Source organism: Giraffa tippelskirchi, chromosome 10 (assembly GCF_054371585.1).
Source record: "Giraffa tippelskirchi isolate mGirTip1 chromosome 10, T2T-mGirTip1v1.2.pri, whole genome shotgun sequence".
Taxonomy (NCBI): domain Eukaryota; kingdom Metazoa; phylum Chordata; class Mammalia; order Artiodactyla; family Giraffidae; genus Giraffa; species Giraffa tippelskirchi.
In genome coordinates, this window is record NC_137284.1 from 94371774 (window position 1) to 94391424 (window position 19651).

Below are 19651 nucleotides of genomic sequence, written 5' to 3' on the forward strand. Positions count from 1 at the left end.
TTCCCTATGATCAAGCGGATGTCGGCAATCTGACCTATGGTTCCTCTGCCTTTTCTAAACACAACTTGGATATCTGGAAGTTCTTGGTTCACATAAATCTGATGCCTAGCAAGCAAGATTTTAAGCATGACCTTACTAGCATGGAGATGAGTGCAATTGTCCAATGGTTAGCACATTCTCTAGTACTACCCTTCTTAGGCACTGGGAGGAAGATTGACCTTTTCAAGTCCTATGACCACTGCTGGGTCTTCCAGATATGCTGACATATTGAATGCAACACCTTGATGGCATCATCCTTTCGGTTCTGAATAGCTCAACTGGAATTCCATCGCATCCACTAGCTTTATTAACAGCAGTGCTTCCTAAGGCCCACTTGACTTCATACTCCAGAATGTCTGACTCTGTGTGGCTGACCACACCATCATAGTAATCTGGGGATAGGCAGTAGCATTTTATTTACTGATGACAGGGAGGGCCTCTCCTAGTGAAGTAAGGATATGACCCATTTGGATGCCTGGGGAAAGAGTGATTTGGATGGAAGAAATAGCAAATGCAAAAGATGTGAGGTAGACAATCCCAGCAGAGGCTGCTGCTCTTATTTTAACAACCTGCCATGCTTTTGGCCTGAGAGTGAGCCTCCATAGCTAAGTTAAGTCCCTCCTTTTTAAGTACATTGCTACTCATTTCTAGTTCATTCCTTTCCTAATCGGCTTAGTTTCCAAAACCTGCCTTGCACCTAAATCGGCAGAGGCATTACTTTGCCAACGAAGGTCCATCTAGTCAAGGCTATGGTTTTTCCAGTAGTCATGTATGGATGTGAGAGTTGGACTATAAAGAAAGCTGAGCGCTGCAGAATTGATGCTTTTGAACTGTGGTGTTGGAGAAGACTCTTGAGAGTCCCTTGGACTGCAAGGAGATCCAACCAGTCCATCCTAAAGCAGATCAGTCCTGGGTGTTCAGTGGAAGGGCTGATGTTGAAGCTGAAACTCCAATACTCGGGCCACCTCATGCGAAGAGTTGACTCACTGGAAAAGACCCTGATGCTGGGAAGGATTGGGGGTAGGAGGAGAAGGGGATGACAGAGGATGAGATGGTTGGATGGCATCACCAACTCGATGGACATGAGTTTGGGTAAACTCCAGGAGTTGGTGATGGACAGCGAGGCCTGGTGTGCTGCGATTCATGGGGTTGCAAAGAGTCAGACACGACTGAGCGACTGAACTGAACTGAACTATGAAAGTAAAGGAGAGTTTGGTATGTCTTGGAAAGTATTTTCTGTTTCATAGTTGCATTAGATATATATTGCTACACAATAAACTGCCACAAATGTAGCTGCTTATTTTAAAAAACATACACTTATTATCTCACAGTTTCTATGAGTCAGACATGCCGGGTCCTCTGCTTCAGGGTCTCCTTATAAGACTCCAATCGAGCTGTCACCCATGGCTGGAGGCTCCTCAGAAGGCTTAACTCAGGGAGAAGATTCCAAGCTCATGTGGCTGTTGTCAGGGTTCAGTTCCTGATAAACTGAACTGGATTGAGGGTCTCAGTTCCTAGTTTGCTGTTGGCAAGGGGTCAACCATATAAAGTGGACCACTTCAATATTACTGCTTATTTTATCAAAGCTTATAATCCAAGAAGGCAATAGAGAGTGCTTGCTAGTAAAACGGAAATTACGCTCTTATGTTACCTAATCATACAAGGGACCTCTCCTTTGTATGGTCTATAGATTACAAACAAGTTGTACCTTTATTCAAGGGGAAAAGATTACACAAGGGTGTAAATATCAGGAGGGAGGGATCAATGGGGGCCATCTTAGAATCTATCTGCCCTGATAAAATGAACGATACTTCATTCATATCAATAAAAATTACAAAAAGTCAAATGCTGAGGGCCACACAGCAGTCTGACAAAGGCCTACTTTTCAAATACTGATATATTATAGACTTGGTGGCTCAAGCAGTAAAGAAGCCACCTGCAATGTGGGAGACCCGGGTTCCATTTCTGGGTCAGGAAGATCCCCTGGAGAAGGGAATAAAAACCCACTCCAGTATTCTTCCCTGAAGATTTCCATGGACAGAGATCCTAGTGGCTACAGTCCATGGGGTTGCAAAGAGTTGGACACGACTGAGTGACTAACACAGACTATATTACTCCTTCCTAATTAACAGTTTCATATAAAAAAATCATTTAAAGTACTGTTGAAAAATAGACCAAACACACTACAGAAATAGTTCCAGAATAAAATAATGGCAAGTTAATTGCACCCAAGGTAATGAATTTTCCCATTACTCATGAAAAGAACTTTTCCTTCTAAGTTCCAGAAATGTATGGTCCAAGTTATATATTAAAAGCAATCAATGTTTATATGACCTAAAACTAATTATAAATGCATTTTATTGAGGATTAATATGTCTTTTGATTTAATTTAAAAGTTATGATTTAATAAAACTAAAATCAGAATAGAAAACAGACCTTTTTAAAGCTCAGAGAAACCCTATTTAAGATGAACAGATATTAAAATGAAAGCTTTAGATGGAAAATCTGACCAAAGCCTAAAACATTAAGCTTTGAATGAAGAAACTGAGTTTTAAAAAAGCACAATCTAATATTAGCCACTTGCACAAACTACACTACACACACACACACACACACATAATTAAGATGCAATAACTGTTTGAAAATATCCAGATACGGTGCCTAAGAGACTCTTTAGGTTTTGTTTTTTCATAATAACAGTAATACAAAGTATGGTATCCAATACCAACTGGGTATGCATTCTATACCACACCCTTCCCTTTTAACAGGAATACAAAGCATACACATTCTTCTCCAAACTAACTAGTTAACTTTGAATCCATTTATGATACGAAGATGACCAACCTCACTATCTCACAATAAAAGTTGCAACAAAAATAAAGGTCACCTTCAACTTCTTACCCTCTACTCCCCTATAAATGTTTGTCTTTAACTTTCTTCATAGGAACAAGTGTCCATTCTATACATGACCAATTCTTCAACTTCCGCACATAATTTCATTCTATTTCAGCTCCTCCTCTATTACTCTCTCCTGTATTTTCAGCCTCCAATTAATTTTTTATAAAAAGACTGAACATACTCTCATTGTATAAAAAGCCAAAAATACAAATAATATGGCAAACACTTCCCCTTGACCTTCCAACAGTTAGTGAGTAGCCACTGTCCTGTCACTGCTTATAATCATAGTCTGCATACATCTCCTTGCCCTCTCCAGGCTGTAACCAGACTTCCAACTGCCACAATGCCACTGAAACTATTTTGGTAAAAGTAACAGTATCAAATGAACCTATCTACAAAACAGAAACAGACTCACAGACATAGACAACGACTTGCAGGTGCCAAGGGGGAGCAGGGAAGGAGAGGGATAGACTGTGTATCTGGGGTTATCACCACTTACCAGCTTGATGCTGTTTTATCTATATAACCCTAGCCAATTTTCCTCAACTGCTGCCAGTTGTTTTGCAGCAAATGACAACATCATATTTTTTCTTCCATAAATATTTCAGCATGTATCTCTGATAGTAAAGACTATTTTTAAAAAGTAACCATAGTTCTCTTATCACACTTTACAAAATTAACAATCAGCGACAGCACCTGTATGACTGACTTATGATTTTTTTTTAGCTTATTTATTTAGGACCCATAAATAGTCCATATATTATAATTATCTGATATATCATCAAGCCCCATCTATAGTTCCTCTCTTTTTTATTCCTTTTAATTCTTTATTTAAGAAATTGGGTCATATATCCTACAGAGCTTCCCACAGTCTGAATTTGCTTATTGCACCCTTGGATCCCTGCATTTCCTGTAAATTATCAGCTGGATCTAAAACAATACATTTCAACCTTGGCTGCATACTGAAACAACTTTGGAAGCCTAAAAAAAGGTCCTGATGCTTAGGTCTCAACTCAGAGACATTAATGCAACTGCAGTATAGGCTGTGAGATTTTTAAATATTCTTTAAGTGATTCTAGTATGCAACTAAGTTGAAAACCACTGTAGCAGTTAAGAGATTTGATCTGTTCCCACAGTCTATAATTTCTGGTAAGCCTACTACATATGTATCATATGAATTTGTATGGAAATATAATGTGTACTCAGTTGTGTCCAACTGTTTACGACCCCATGGACTATAGCATGCCAGGCTCCTCTGTCCATGGGATTTTCCAGGCAAGAATACTGGAGTGGGCTGCCATTCCCTTCTCTAGGGGATCTACCCAACCCAAGGACTGAAGCTGCATCTCTTGCATCTCTTGCATTGGCAGGCAGATTCTCTACCATTAATTTGTATATTGTTTGCCTTTTTTATATTGACAATCCATTTAACAATCATTGCTCAGTTCTACTAAAAGATTTCAAGATGAAGATAACATTCTTTGAATGTTCTTTGAATATCTGTAACATTCTTTGTACATTTATTACAAATGGTATTTTTACAAATAAAACTTCTGCCATCAATTATTCAGCTTCTCTAATTTATCATTTGTAAGAAGGACAGTAAAAATGTTATTTCCCCTTTATTTACCACTTTTCAAAGCAAGGAGTAGGTTTCCACAGTATCACCAAGGGTAATCAGTAATTATTTCTTTACTCACATCATTATTAGCCCATGGATTTGATGGACTTAACCACCTGTGACTATCTTCTTATTGATGCTAAATTTACTCCTTCTCTTGTAGATATCTATTCAAATTGCTTCCTGGGTCCTACTAATTCAATCCTAACAGTCTTGGTCTCCATATCTTCCTTGCTTTCTAGTACACCGGGTTAGAAAATTATCCTGCACATTTCTTACCCCTAACCCCAAATTAGCCATGTTTTCAAAGAACTGGGATTTCTTTCAATGAGAAATCAAGTTTTAAATCCACAGCATTGGTTTTAGAGAGGTTCAGTACCAATGAAACGGTCACTATTTTCAGGTCTTTACAAGTGGACAGAGCTATGAAATGTTTGCAGATCAAATTATATATTTTTAAAGAAAAGATATCAGTTGATCTCACCCATTTTTATATCTTGTTTCACCAATGCTGAAAATCCAGATTCAGTCTGATACCAGTGTATTTATTTACACTACACCATACGGCACAAAGGCTTCCCTCATAGCTCAGTTGGTAAAGAATCCACCTGCAATGCATGAGACCCTGGTTCAATTCCTGGGTTGGGAAGATCCTCTGGAGAAGTGATAGGCTACCCACTCCAGTATTCTTGGACTTCGCTTGTGGCTTAGCTGGTAAAGAATCCGCCTACAATGTGGGAGACCTGGGTTCGATCCCTGGGTTGGGAAGATCTTCTGGAGAAGTGAAAGTCTACCCACTCCAGTATACTGGCCTGGAGAATTCTTGGACTGTATAGTCCATGAGGTTGCAAAGAGCCGGACATGACTGAGCAACTTTCACACTATACGGTACAAACAGCAGTCTGAGTATAACAATAACATGATTGTTTAGAAGAGCTACACTGTTTGGGGGGAAGTTCTTATTATCCTATAAGAATATCCTAGTAGGGCTATTAAAACAAATTACTCTGTTTAAAAGTAAAGTAGTCAAACAGATAAACAAGGACCTATTATTACTATATAGCTATATTCAGTATATACATAGCTATATTCAAGGAACTATATTCAATATCTTGTAATAACCTATAATGGAAAAGAATCTGGAAAAGAATGTGTATTGTGTGTGTATATATATATTACACAAATATATTGTATATTCAGAGGAGTCTAGCTTTCATCCCTGGCCTCTCCAATGTATTCTTCACACAATCCCCCTCTATTGGTAACCATTTTGTTCTGGATTTTAAGATTTAGTCTTCTGTTTCTAAAATACAAGCAAAAATGTATATTTACTTATACCACTGCCTTTCTTATTAGCACACTGTAGACATATTTTTTTTATATTTTTAAACTTAACAATATAACTTGGAGATTGCTCCATAGTAGTATATAAAGATACTCCTCATTCCTTTTTTGCTTCTTATTCCTTTTTATAGGTGCATGACATTTCATTCTAGGATGCATCATAGTTAAACCAATCCCCTACTGATGAACATTTGGGCTGTTTCCAGTTTTTTCCAAATAATGATGCAATGAACAGCCCTGAGAATATGTCTCTTCATATTTTTGATAGTGTATTTATGGAAGTAGAACTGCTGAATGCAAAAAAGAAAAAGTGAAAGTGAAAGTCGCGCAGTCACATCCGACTCTTTGTGACACCATAGACTATACAGTCCATGGAATCCTCCAGGCCATAATACTGGAGTGGGTAGCCTTTCCTTCCTCCAGGGGATCGTCCCAACTCAGGGACTGAACCCAGGTCTCCCACATTGCAGGCGGATTCTTGACCAGCTGAGCCACAAGGGACGCCAAACAACTGCTTATATAAGTTTGTTAGGTCCTACCTACTTTGTTAGACGATTTTGTTAGAAACGCCTCTAAGGTTTGGATGCTAATGAACAATGTGTGAGAGTGACTATTTCCCTACAGGCTTGCCAGCAGAGTGTATTATCAAATTTCTTTTTACTTGTGGCTAATTTGATGGGGTCACAAAGAGTAGGACACGACTGAGCGACTGAACAATTTGATAGATGAGAAATGATGTTTCTGTACATTTTTATTTTGCATTTTTCTATATATGGTGACACTGAGAATCTTTTACAAACAAGATATATTTATACTATTTTGGTAGGGTTGTTGGTCTTTTTTCTTCTTATTTTAGAAGATTTTTTATATACTAACACTTTTTCATTGAGGTAAGTTATATTTTTCTCATTTGTTATTTTATTTTGCTTAAGAGTTTTTTGGCCATGTAAATTTTTTGACACAGTCAAACTATCCATCTTCTCATCATTGCTTCTGGAAATTAAATCAGAGAAGTTTTCCCTATACCTAGCTTGCTCACTTGTGTTTCTTCTGGCATTTGAATAGCTTTATATTTTACATTTCATTCTCTGGTCTACTTGAAATTTACCCTGCTATGTGAGGTAAAGTGGGGATTTTCTCCTCTGAGCTCTTTTTATCTCAATCTACTCTTCAACCCTGAGCACTTTACTCATTCCCGTAATTACAGGATCACACTTATCCATTCAATACATTTTTATGAAAATTTAATTAAGTAGCCTAGTCTTGTTTTACCTCAATCAAAACTGTTTCATAGTTTATAACTAATGATATAAAATACTTTAAAATATCAAATAAATGAAGGTATAAGGAAAAAACTAAAAATTATTTTATATCCTATTATCCTATAATAATCATGCTTTTGTATCCTTGTTTATCACATACATACTGTTTGAAATACTAAAAGTATTTCATATTTTAGGGTCTCATTTACCTTATACGTGCTCATTATATTTTTAATGAAAAGTATTTCTATTACACAGTTTGCATTTTCCTCCGATTTCCTAATACATAAAGCCTTTACTATTAAAGTAACACTTTAGGAATACATTTCAACAGGATGTCTATTTTGTATTGAGCACTGTGCCATGTGAGTGACAGGAATATAACATGGAACAGAGGTACAGAGAGATGGTTTCTCTACAGCCTAGTGGGAGATACGGACAAGCAAGGAGGTGAGCCATAACAATGCAGTGAGATAAGGATTAAGACTGGGAACATGTTAGAGTTTTGTGGGAACAGATAGAGGATGCCATACCCATATTTGAGTACAATGATGAAGAGGGAGACATCAAGGAACACTTTATTTCTAAGCTGAGGCTGAAACGTGAGTTATCCAGATGAAGAGGAGGATACAGACAGGTGCTTCAGTATTTGTAAATACTGAGAAGAAAGAGGGTGATTCATTCAAGAACTAAAGCTCCAGGTCAGAAATTTAAAACAAACAAAAAAAAAAATTAGAAGGGAGAAAAATACTGCTAGGCGGATAGGAAGGAACCAAAAAAAAAAAAAATCATGTTGGGACTGTATCCTGAGGGAGACAGGGGGAAGAAGAGTGGCGGCAGACCAGCGCTCCCAAGGGAACAGCTCAAGAAGGCAGAAGCCGTTTTAAAAAGTCAAGCTTGCCCCATACAGAGAACCTTTGCTGGAGAAGATGAAAACTGGCAAGGCTTTTGGTGATTTATGAGACTGGAATGAACATTTTGAAACTTAACAAGTCTCAACCTGAGTAGCCTACAGAAGACCTACTCAGTTATGCAGTTGCAAGGGAAGCTGGGGAACTAGGTCCAAAGCCTCAAAGAACAGAAGTTAAAATATCCTTCATATTTGTGGAAACATATCATAGGAAACCTAAGACGAGAGAACACGCCTACCAACAGAGAGAGGCAGGTTTTCCTTCCCATGAAGACATCCAACAGATTCTGGTGAGAGCCTAAAGAGCTTGTCTGGAAACCTCTGGAGAACAGAGCTCAATCAACTTCAATATTTCAGGGCTGAGGGGACAAAGACCCTCCAATCTCTCAATTAAAAGCCTGGGACAAGGGACTTCCCTCACAATCTGATGGGTAAGACTTCACGTTCCACTGCAGGGGGAGGGAGTTTCATCCCTGGTTTGGATAACTCACAGCCAAGAAACCAAAACATAAAACAGAAGCAATACTGTAACAAAGTCAATGAAGACTTTTAAAAGGTCAAAAAAAAAAATCTTAAAAAGAAAATTAAAAAAAACTTGGGAGAAACATGCCTAAGTAAAGGGGAGAATTAGAGACAGACTGTCTTATTAAAACAGCAGTTACCCGTCAGCCAAAGGGAGAGAAAAGAAACAAACAAAATATCTCATAATATGTAAATGAAATCCTATAAATCAGTAAGACAGACAATGCTGTAGAAAATAACATTTTTAAAAGACTGTATGCAGATGGCCAATGTACATATGGAAAAGTGAATAATATCATTAATCACAAAGGAAATAAAAATTAAAGCACAATGTGATTTGACTCAACATCCACCAGAACGGCTAAAACAAAACAGAGAAAATACAGATGGCCAACAAACACTTGAAAAGATGCTCAATATCTCTCATTATTAGAGAAATGCAAATCAAAACTACAAAGAGGTACCACCTCACACTGGTAAAAACGGCCATCGTCAAAAAATCTACAAACAATAAATGTTGCAGAAGGTGTGGAGAAAAGGGAGCTCTCTTGCACTGTTGGTAGAACTGTAAATTGATGCAGCCAAATGAAGAACAGTATGGAGGTTCCTTAAAAAAATAAAAATAGAACTACCATATGATCCAGCAATCCCACTACTGGGCATATACCCTGAGAAAACCATAATTCCAAAAGACACATGTATCTCAATGTTCACTGCAGCACTATTTACAACAGCCAGGACATGGAAGCATTCTAAAGGTCCACTGACAGATGAATGGATAAAGAAGATGCGGTACATACATACAATGGAATATTACTCAGTCATAAAATGGAAAGAAACTGGGTCATTTGTAGTGATGTGGATGGACCTAGAGTCTGTCCTACAGACTGAAGTCAGAAAGAGAAAAACACTGTATAGTAATGCACATATATGGAATCTAGAAAAAAACAGTATAGATAAATCTATTTGCAGGGCAGGAATAGAGAGACAGACACAGAGAATGGACATGTGGACACAGTGGGGTAGGCATAGGTGGGACAAATTGGGAAACTATTCTAACATTTAAAAAATCTACATTAAATAAAGTATTTATAATTGCAAAGCTTGTTTATCCCTCTATTTCCCGGCAAGATTGGACTCCTGATTACTGTATTTTTTAAAAGTAAAAGTAATGAGTTTTAGCATACATTTTAAGTCTGAAAGCTTTCTAAATCTTCAAATGTGCATATCTCCTAAAGTGTCTCTCCAATTCACATACGATTTTCCAAAGCACTAGAGATATATGCTGTGTAGTTCTCTTAATTCTATGACTCAAGTCCTTTGGTTACTTAAGACTTCTGAGAGACTAAAACTGCACAAAGGGTTTTAAATATTTTAAAACAGGTTTACTTGCCAGAACATTTTAAGCATATTTCAAAAAATCTTTTTAAGCTTTTATAAAAGGACACTAGCATCTTTTCAATGTAATATTTATTTTGCTTGTTTCTATTGAGACTTGAAAATATGTGTGCCATAACCCAACAGGCTGGTGAACAACTGTTATTATCTGGAAACTACAATAGAGAGGTAACAGACATAAATCTTAGAAATCATTTTGGAAATAACTATCAGCCATAGACAATTAAAGCTGCACATGTCTGGCAGAAGCTTCTCTGAATTTTCATAATCACAAGTTCAGGCCCCTTTCCTTTTTAAAAAAGTAAATTCATTGTCAAACCCATAGATATATCTTATTATATCAAGTAGAAATTCTTGTTACTAAGCATGAACATTTATAATCAGAAAGAACATGTTCCTAACTAGGAAATTTTTCCTTTAGGCATTTTCTGCCAAAATCTTATTTACTTATACAATCTATTACATTGTGTATAATCTTCAACTCTGCAGATGGCTGCATTTTCTTAATATTGCCTGTCTATAATTTTAACAATTACTACATTACATTTCACGGACTGTTTATGCTACATATAAATAGACTCCAGCTCTCTCTTTAGTCTTGAAACTCAGCAAGCACAGGCCTTGTAGGCCTGCAGCGTGCAGCCCAACAGCTTCTTAAGTGTTTCTCACTTTATTATTTTGTAATATTTTCCTAAAACTTTTATTTAAAAAAAGGTTTTTTTAACTTATTTCATGTTGTGTTAGTTGCTCAGTTGAGTCCAACTCTTTGCAACCCAGGGACTGTACTCTAACAGGCTCCTCTGTCCATGGGATTTTCCAGGCAAGAATACTGGAGTGGGTAGCCATTCCCTTCTCCAGGGGATCTTCCCAACCCACAGACAGATTGAACCTGGGTCTCCTGCACTGCAGATATATTCTTTACCCTCTGGGCCACAAAGAGTTCTCCCAAAGGAAGTTGTTACAGTAATAATGTTATTAGAAGCAACCAACTACTCCGAATGTAAACATTAATGGGGTTTTCTGCCTACAAATATTGTATTTACTCTCACTAGCTTCTTTGACTACACAAGTCGGATAGGTTCCATAGGATAAGAAGTGAAACATATCCACTGGATTTGGTAATTAAGAGGTAGGTCATTGCTTGCTTCATTGAGAGCAATTTCAGTAGAATGCAAGAGTTCACCAAGTTGAGAAATCAATGGAATAAAACTAAAGACAAAAAATGTAAACTACTCTCTTGAGAAGTTAGAATAAAAGAAGCGAGATTAGACAGTAACTAAAAAGAAACTCTACAGCTTTATTTTAGCTTTTATTACATTAGAGCAACTGAAATAGGTTTATATCAAAGGGGGAAAGATCAAAAGAAAAGTGGAAATGCAAAACCAAAAAAAAGAATAATGTTGCTGAGAGGAAGAAGTAAACAAAAGATCAGGCATCCACCAGTAAATGGGTGGCTTTGAAGAAGAAAGTTATCTTATTCTTCAAGGCCCACAGGGAGGAAATCAGGCTTTTCTTTGGAGGACAATTACAGACTTCTGAGTTTCTTAATGACATTAATTGTCCTGCTGACTCAGGAGAAAAGGCTAGTTACTTAAAGTGAGCAGATAGGTAAAAGGAGTGTATGTGGAAAGAGCCAAGGGTTTGTAATGGTCACAGAAAATAAGAAAGCAGATGACCAAAGATAAGTAGATGATGGTACCATTAAGTGCACACACACACACACATACACACATACATACCCTACATAATATTGGGTTGGCCAAAAAAGTTTGTTTGGGTTTTTCCATAACTTCTTAAGATAAACCCAAATGAACTTTCCGGCCAACTCAGTATTTTGAAATGCACTTACAAAAACTGTTCTTAAAGCTAGATGAAAGACTTCTGCTTCTGGTAAGATGTGGTAAGATCTGGTAAGATGAACAAGAATTACTCTCCTCTTTGAAATAACCAAAGAACAAACAAGATGAAATATATGATATAATGGTTTTTAAAATACTGAACACAATGTGATCCTTGAGAAACAGGAAACAAATGAGTGGACCCTATGATTGCCGGCAGTTGTTTCCAGGCTATGGCACAGGAAAGAGGAAGCGATCTTTCTCCCTCTATGGTCCTCAAGACCAGGAAGACAACAAGAATTCACAAGACAACACGCCAGAGAGAGCTGCACAAAGAGAGAACTGCAAAGATCTGCAAATGATTCACCCTGAGTATTCAGCAAAACACTAATCAGTATATGTGAGAGAAAACTTCCAGCGTTTGGGGGGGTAAAAACAAGCATAAGGATTAAAGAGACTATACCTGTTCCTCACGCAAGACTGGGAAGAGTGCCTGTTCCCGAAAGCCAAACTAAAAAACCAAAACTATTTGGTAGAGTAATATGAGTCTAGCCTCAGCAGTGGGAAATAATTAGCTCCAAAGTAAACACTGCTCAGGTTTTGCCAATAAATCTAAAAAGCAAGACTCAAAGGGATCAAAATTATTTTTCAGCAACTTGACAGTACTCGAGAGTAAGAATATTGACAGGAAGACAAAAGTATCTAGTACCAAACAAGGTAAAATTCAAGTCTGATACTCAATCACAAATTATTAGATATACAAAAAAGTAGAGAAAAACATCAGTGATGAGAAGAAAATTCAATCAACCAGACCCAGAAGTGACAAAGGACTGAATTATAGTCAAGGGCATTTCCATTTGAGTCCCACTCCCTAGAGTTGAAAATGAGCAGAACCATGTGGGGCTCCAACGCACGGAACCCTTTGGGTCCCCCATTCTGTGTTTGTAGGGAGTAGACTCCTGCTTCCCTAACCTTCCCTGAGTTCTAGAGGGCAGGTTTGAACAGTGGCTAATCAGGGAAGGGAGAAGATGCAGAGACAAAGGAGGAGCTTCCAAGAAACAATCATGCAGATTTGAAGCACGGTCTGCTTTAAGGCATACATGTAACAGTATCCTTGAACTCTTCTACAGAACTAAAACACCCCAAAAATGGAAGATGAAGCATTCTTCATTGCAGAAAGGTCACAATTTGATAACCTGAAGAGCAGCTTAGGACTTCCCTGGTGATCCAGTGGTTAAGAATCCACCTGCCAATGCTGGGAACATGAGTTTGATTCCCGGTCAGGAAAGATTCCACATGTCTCAGGACAGCTAAACACACCCACCACACCTAGAGAGTAGCCCCTTCGTGTAACAGTGAAGACCCAGTGCAACCAGAAAATAAACAACAACAAAAGAACCGTAGCTTATGGGGAGACCACCTGAGACCACCAGATTAAAGGAATCCAGGCCCTGCACATACCCTGACCCTTATCAGCAACCCTGCTCTTGAACCACTGCTATAAAGCTCCTCATCAAATACCTCCAGGTTGGGAAACAGTTTTTCAGGGTATGAGCCCACTGCATTGCCCTGTGTCTGACAAAGTAATAATGCTATTCTTTTCTGCTGCTGCTAAGTCACTTCAGTCGTGTCCGACTCTGTGCGACCCCATAGATGGCAGCCCACCAGGCTCTCCTGTCCCTGGAATTCTCCAGGCAAGAACACTGGAGTGGGTTGCCATTTCCTTCTCCAATGCATGAAAGTGAAAAGTGAAAGTAAAGTCGCTCAGTTGTGTCCGACTCTTAGTGACCCCATGGACTGCAGCCCACCAGGCTCCTCCGTCCATGGGATTTTCCAGGCAAGACTACTGGAGTGGGGTACCATTGCCTTCTCCAATTCTTTTCTACTTCACCCAAAATTCTGTCTTTAAGATTTGATTCAATACAGGTGTACAGAGGCTGAGTTTTCGGCATCAGAGTTACATTCTCTTAGTATTTGTGTGAGTTTTGAGATGAAGCTTACCTCATACAGTTTCTACTAAAAATGTGCTAAGTAAACCAATCATAAACAATACTGGAAGATGTAACGATTAAAGGTTTGAAATTTTCCAATAATGCTAAGGCATTTCTTTGTACACTCCTTCCATATTGAGAGAAAAAATATCATAAATGAAATTTAAATTTGCCCATTAAATAAAGAAAGTAAAATATGGTCTACAACAACTCCAAGGTTTCTGTAAAGGCTTTAAAGTGATAAAGTACATTTTCAGTGAATGCTTGAAAGCAGAATATTGTAATAGTCATAAATGAGCTTTTACATTAGCCTTCTTTTATTCTGAAAATCAGATTTTAACGAATTTTGTAATTATTCTTACATATTTTGTAGGCAAATTTACATCTTTGTGTTTCCATACTGGTATGTAGGTATTAATGAATGTATTCCTTTGAACATAATTGGCTTACAGTGTGAAAGTATTAAAGAAAATTTCATGATGATAACTGGTTTCATGAAAAACTATTTCATGCATGGAGTAAGAAACTAGAATAAGCAAAATTATTAAGTAAATAAATTAAGATCATTTCTACTTTAGTGACTGAAAATCATACGGTATTTATACAAATATGGATGCGCATTAAAAAAAATGAAACAAAGCAGAGCCCAAAACAGTTTACACACTTATAACCACATGACGTGCCGGGCCAGCCAACAGGCAAAGCATAACATCTCAGATCCACATGCAAAGAGATAAACCTTGACTGTGATCTCACACCACACACAAAAATTAACTCCAAATGAATCTAGTAAAACGTCTACAATAAAATATAGGAGGAAATACTTATAGCCTTAGGTTAGACAAAGATTTCTTAGATCAAAAAATCCTTCAAAAGTTATAAAAGAAAAATTGATAAGTTACACTGTTTCAAAAATAAAACTTTCGTCATTTCGAAGATACTGTTAAGAAAATGAAAAGGCAAACACAGACAGATGTATTTCCAAAACAAACATCTGAGAAAGGACTTTGAATCCAGATATATAAAATTATCTTAAGACTTAATAATTAGAAGACAGTGAAAGTGAAAGTGTTAGTCACAGTCGTGTCCAACTCTTTGTGACCCCATGGACTGTAGCCTGCCAGGTTACTCTGTCCATGGAATTCTCCAGGCAAGAATACTGGAGTGGGTTACCATTTCCTCCTCCAAGGGATCTTTACAACCCAGGGATTGAACCCAGGTCTCCCAAATTGCAGGCAGATTCTTTATCATTGTGCCACCAGGGAAGTGTGAAGAAGAGGACAAGCAATAAGCTAAAAAATTAAATAAAGCTAAAAAGTCAATACTTTTTACAAACACTTGATTAATAAAGATATAGAGATGGAAAATAAAAGTGAAAATATGGTCATCACTAGTCTTTAGGCCAGTGGAAGTTAAAACCACAATGAAAATCTACTGAACACAAGAATGGCTAAAAGTAAAATAACAATATCATGGATTGATAAAAAGGTAGAGGAACTATTATACATCGTTGATGTGGATGAAAAATCATACAATCATCAGTTCAGCAGTTATTTAAAGGTAAACATATACGTATTGAATGATTGGGAAATTCTGCTCAAGTATTTACTCAAGAGAATGAAAACATATGTCTACAAAAGATCTGTATATAAATGATTACAGTAGCTTTACTCATAATAACCTCCAACTTTAATAACCCAGTTATCTTCCAACCGGGGAATAGACAAATAGCATATATCTATACAATGAAAGTTTAGTCAGAAATAAAACTAGACTACTGGAACATGCAACAACATGAATAAATCTTAAAATAACTACACATTGCTATAAAAGTTCTCATACTGCATGATTCCAATTTTATAAAAATCTATGAAAAGCTAACTTACACTGACAGAAAACTTACCATTAGCTGCCAGGAGCCAAGAGGTAGGAATAAGAAATTAACTATGAGTACATGAAGGACATTTGGGGGTGATGGAAATGTTCTATGTCTTGTAACGGCAATTATAAGGATATAAACACTTGTCAAAAACTCATAGAATCCTCTGCTCAAAGTTGGTAAATACATGTAAATTACATATTAAAAAAGATGACCAAACAGATACATAAAGCAGAGAAAAGCACAGTATTCTCAGAGTAGAGTGATTTGGAGAAGAACATTAATGGAGAGAATCAGCCCTAAATAAACCGTCTGCATAAGTTCTGTCTGGCCACACAGGAATGAAGACCTCTGTGGTCACTACCTTGCTGCACAGTTCTTTACAAATAGAAGCAGGGAAACAGGTACTGTGGTTTATTCACCCAGGACTGCCAGGGACTAAATAATGTTTACATATACTAGTAATTTCAGTAAATGTTTATGAATAAAAATTTAACTACATACAAACTCTCAAAATTCTTTTAAAAAGCCTCCGTACAATTAATGCTCTTACATTCAGTGATTAGACAAAAACACTTCAATGATATTAGCTAGTTTGTATATTTCATTGTTTAGAACTACTCTGATGTTATTTCATGATAAAAACAGAGAAAATTTTTGGATCATATTTGGTTAAGCAACTTTTAACTCATGATGTGGGCATTTCATCTGTTCATTCATCAAATCTTCATTGTTACAAAAAGGAAAAAGCTATAAGGTCTCTGCATGTTAATATCTCTTAGTTAGGAACTAAAATACTCTAATTAAAATACTCTACAAGCATTAATAAAATTCTTCAACATCAAACATCCTTTTACACAGGAAAAATTCAGAGTTCCTCTGACTGAATTATGGAGAATTAACTTATTCTTCTGAAGAATTTCATTTCATATCCTAAGTGTTTTAAAAGTGTAGAAAAGAACTTATTGCTTATATAACTGAATATACAGGTAACATAAGAAATGACAATTACCCAAGAGTTTCTGAAAGATATGTTCTATAAACCAATAGATCAAAACTTCTTGAAGTAACTGAAAAACTTTGAAATCAATTTGCAAAATAAATACTATACTTACAATTTGTCGCTGTCTGAAATTGAGAAGAAAGTGCTTGAGTAACTGAATTCCAAAATGTATATAAAATTTCAGCCTGTCCATCCTGTGGCCCAAAAAAAGGGGGGTGTATTATATTTTTAAATGATAATGGATAAGATACAGCATTGACAATGTATTAAAAATATATTTAAGTCAAAATTCCTAAGACATCTATCAAACAACGAAATTATTAAGTAACTAAGTAGAAATATATAGATGATTCAAATCATGTCTCATGTTCAGATAATCAGTCACCATCCTTCTCTGCTACTTACTAGCTGTGTGAGCCTGGGCAAGTTGCTAAATCACTGTATGACTATGATAACAGTACCTACACTGCAGAATTATTAAGAGGATTTTTAAAGTTTATAAAAGTAAACTCTTGGGACAGTTCTTAACATATAATAAACCCTCTGTGAAAGTTAGTTATTACTATAACAATTACCATCATCATTTTATATACAAAAGGCAATTTGTGTGACCATAAGATAATGAAGAATAAGCATACTTAGACTAAGATTGACCAGCAGGATATAATTCACCAATTATAAAAGAGAACTGCCTGAAGAATAGATATCATTTTGTTTTTTTTTTTTAAGTCACAGAAATTACTATTTGGAATAACAAATGGCAACCCACTCTAGTATTCTTGCTGGGAAAATTTCATGGACAGAGGAGCCTGGCAGGTTACAGCCCATGGGGTCACAAAGAGTAGGATACGACTGAGTACAAATTACTATTACTCAGCTTAGCAGGATACTATCATTCAACTATTAATACATATTTTAGAAAGTAATTACTACAAGAAAGGATAAACATTAGTTAAGTATCATTTGTTAAAATAAGAAAGTATTTTAATACTGTTAAAACAAAAAGGCACTTCTAGAAATTTTACCAAGTCCTTTAGGGTACTTCTACATGTGTGGTATATAATATCAAATTGTTGATATTCTATTTTTGAAGTACAAGAATGCCAATTTCACACAGTTCACTTTAGTCACATAAATATGTATAATGTTCAAATATGACTACTCTCATAAAAAAGAATTAAGAAATTCATTAATTCTGTTTTAGTTTTGCACTTGCAAAAATGAAATTCTACTTTTCAAGGTTATAAAGAAAATGAACTATGAAAAATACTGATTTCTCACTTCTATATCTACACACATATCTATTTTCCTTGTTATTTGTTTCTTTAGTAAGTCTTTTGTTTTGATTTCAAATGGGTATTGTGTATCACAAAAAGAGGCAAATAAAATAACTGCTAGTTTCTTACTCAGGGATCACAAAGGGGATTCAGATCACCAAGATTTTATGCAACATGTATATTGTATGTGTGCATGCTCAGTCGCTCAGTGGTGTCCGACTCTGCAATCCTATGGACTGCAGTCTGCCAGGTTCCTCAGTCCATGGAATGTTCCAGGCAAGAATACTGGAATGGGTTGCCATTTCCTCCTCCAGGGGATCTTCCGGACCCAGAGATCGAACCTGCATCTCCTATGTCTCCTGCACTGGTAAGCAAATGCATTGTGTATCATATAGCTTAAAGTGGATGTTTTTCCAACAAGGACCTATAATAATAGCTCAAGGAATTATATTAAATATCTTGTAATAACTTCTAACAGACATCCTGGAATGTGAAGTCAAGTGGGCCTTAGAAAGCATCACTACGAACAAAGCTAGTGGAGGTGATGGAATTCCAGTTGAGCTATTTCAAGTCCTCAAAGGTGATGCTGTGAAAGTGCTGCACTCGATATGCCAGCAAATTTGGAAAACTCAGCAGTGGCCACAGGACTGCAAGAGGTCAGTTTTCGTTCCAATCCCAATGCAATGCCAAAGAATGCTCAAACTACCGCACAATTGCACTCATCTCACATGCTAGTAAAGGAATGCTCAAAATTCTCCAAGCCAGGCTTCAGCAATACGTGAACCGTGAACTTCCAGATGTTCAAGCTGGTTTTAGAAAAGGCAGAGGAACCAGAGATCAAATTGCCAACATCTACTGGATCATCGAAAAAGCAAGAGAGTTCCAGAAAAACATCTATTCCTGCTTTATTGACTATGCCAAAGCCTTTGACTGTGTGGATCACAATAAACTGTGGAAAATTCTGAAAGAGATGGGAATACCAGACCATCTGACCTGTCTCTTGAGAAACCTGTATGCAGGTCAGGAAGCAACAGTTAGAACTGGACATGGAACAACAGACTGGTTCCAAATAGGAAAAGGAGTACGTCAAGGCTGTATATTGTCACCCTGCTTATTTAACTTAGATGCAGAGTACATCATGAGAAACGCTGGGCTGGAAGAAACACAAGCTGGAATCAAGATCGCCGGGAGAAATATCAATAACCTCAGATATGCGGATGACACCACCCTTATGGCAGAAAGTGAAGAAGAACTAAAGAGCCTCTTGATGAAGGTGAAAGAGGAGAGTGAAAAAGTTGGCTTAAAGCTCGACATTCAGAAAACTAAGATCATGGCATCTGTTCCTATCACTTCATGGGAAATAGATGGGGAAACAGTGGAAACAGTGTCAGACTTTATTTTGGGGGGCTCCAAAATCACTGCTGATGGTGATTGCAGCCATGAAATTAAAAGACGCTTACTCCTTGGAAGGAAGGTTATGGCCAACCTAGATAGCATATTTAAAAGCAGAGACATTACTTTGCCAACAAAAGTCCGTCTAGTCAAGGCTATGGTTTTTCCAGTGGTCATGTATGGATGTGAGAGTTGGACGGTGAAGAAAGCTGAGCGCCGAAGAATTGATGCTTTTGAACTGTGGTGTTGGAGAAGACTCTTGAGAGTCCCTTGGACT

At 37.0% G+C, this 19651-nt stretch overlaps 1 protein-coding gene across 9 annotated transcripts in view; it reads right to left on the bottom strand.

The window, feature by feature from the left end:
* COG5 (component of oligomeric golgi complex 5) overlaps positions 1 to 19651 on the bottom strand; it is a 283074-nt gene that overhangs the window by 77441 nt on the left and 185982 nt on the right. For 8 of the 9 annotated variants that reach the window (XM_081535940.1, XM_081535943.1, XM_081535938.1 and 5 more), the window contains one exon: positions 16818 to 16899. The exons of the other annotated variant lie outside the window; for it this stretch is intronic. In XM_081535940.1, the coding sequence (XP_081392066.1) occupies positions 16818 to 16899 (82 nt within the window). The remainder of the gene's footprint in view (positions 1 to 16817; positions 16900 to 19651) is intronic. 9 annotated transcript variants of the gene reach the window in all.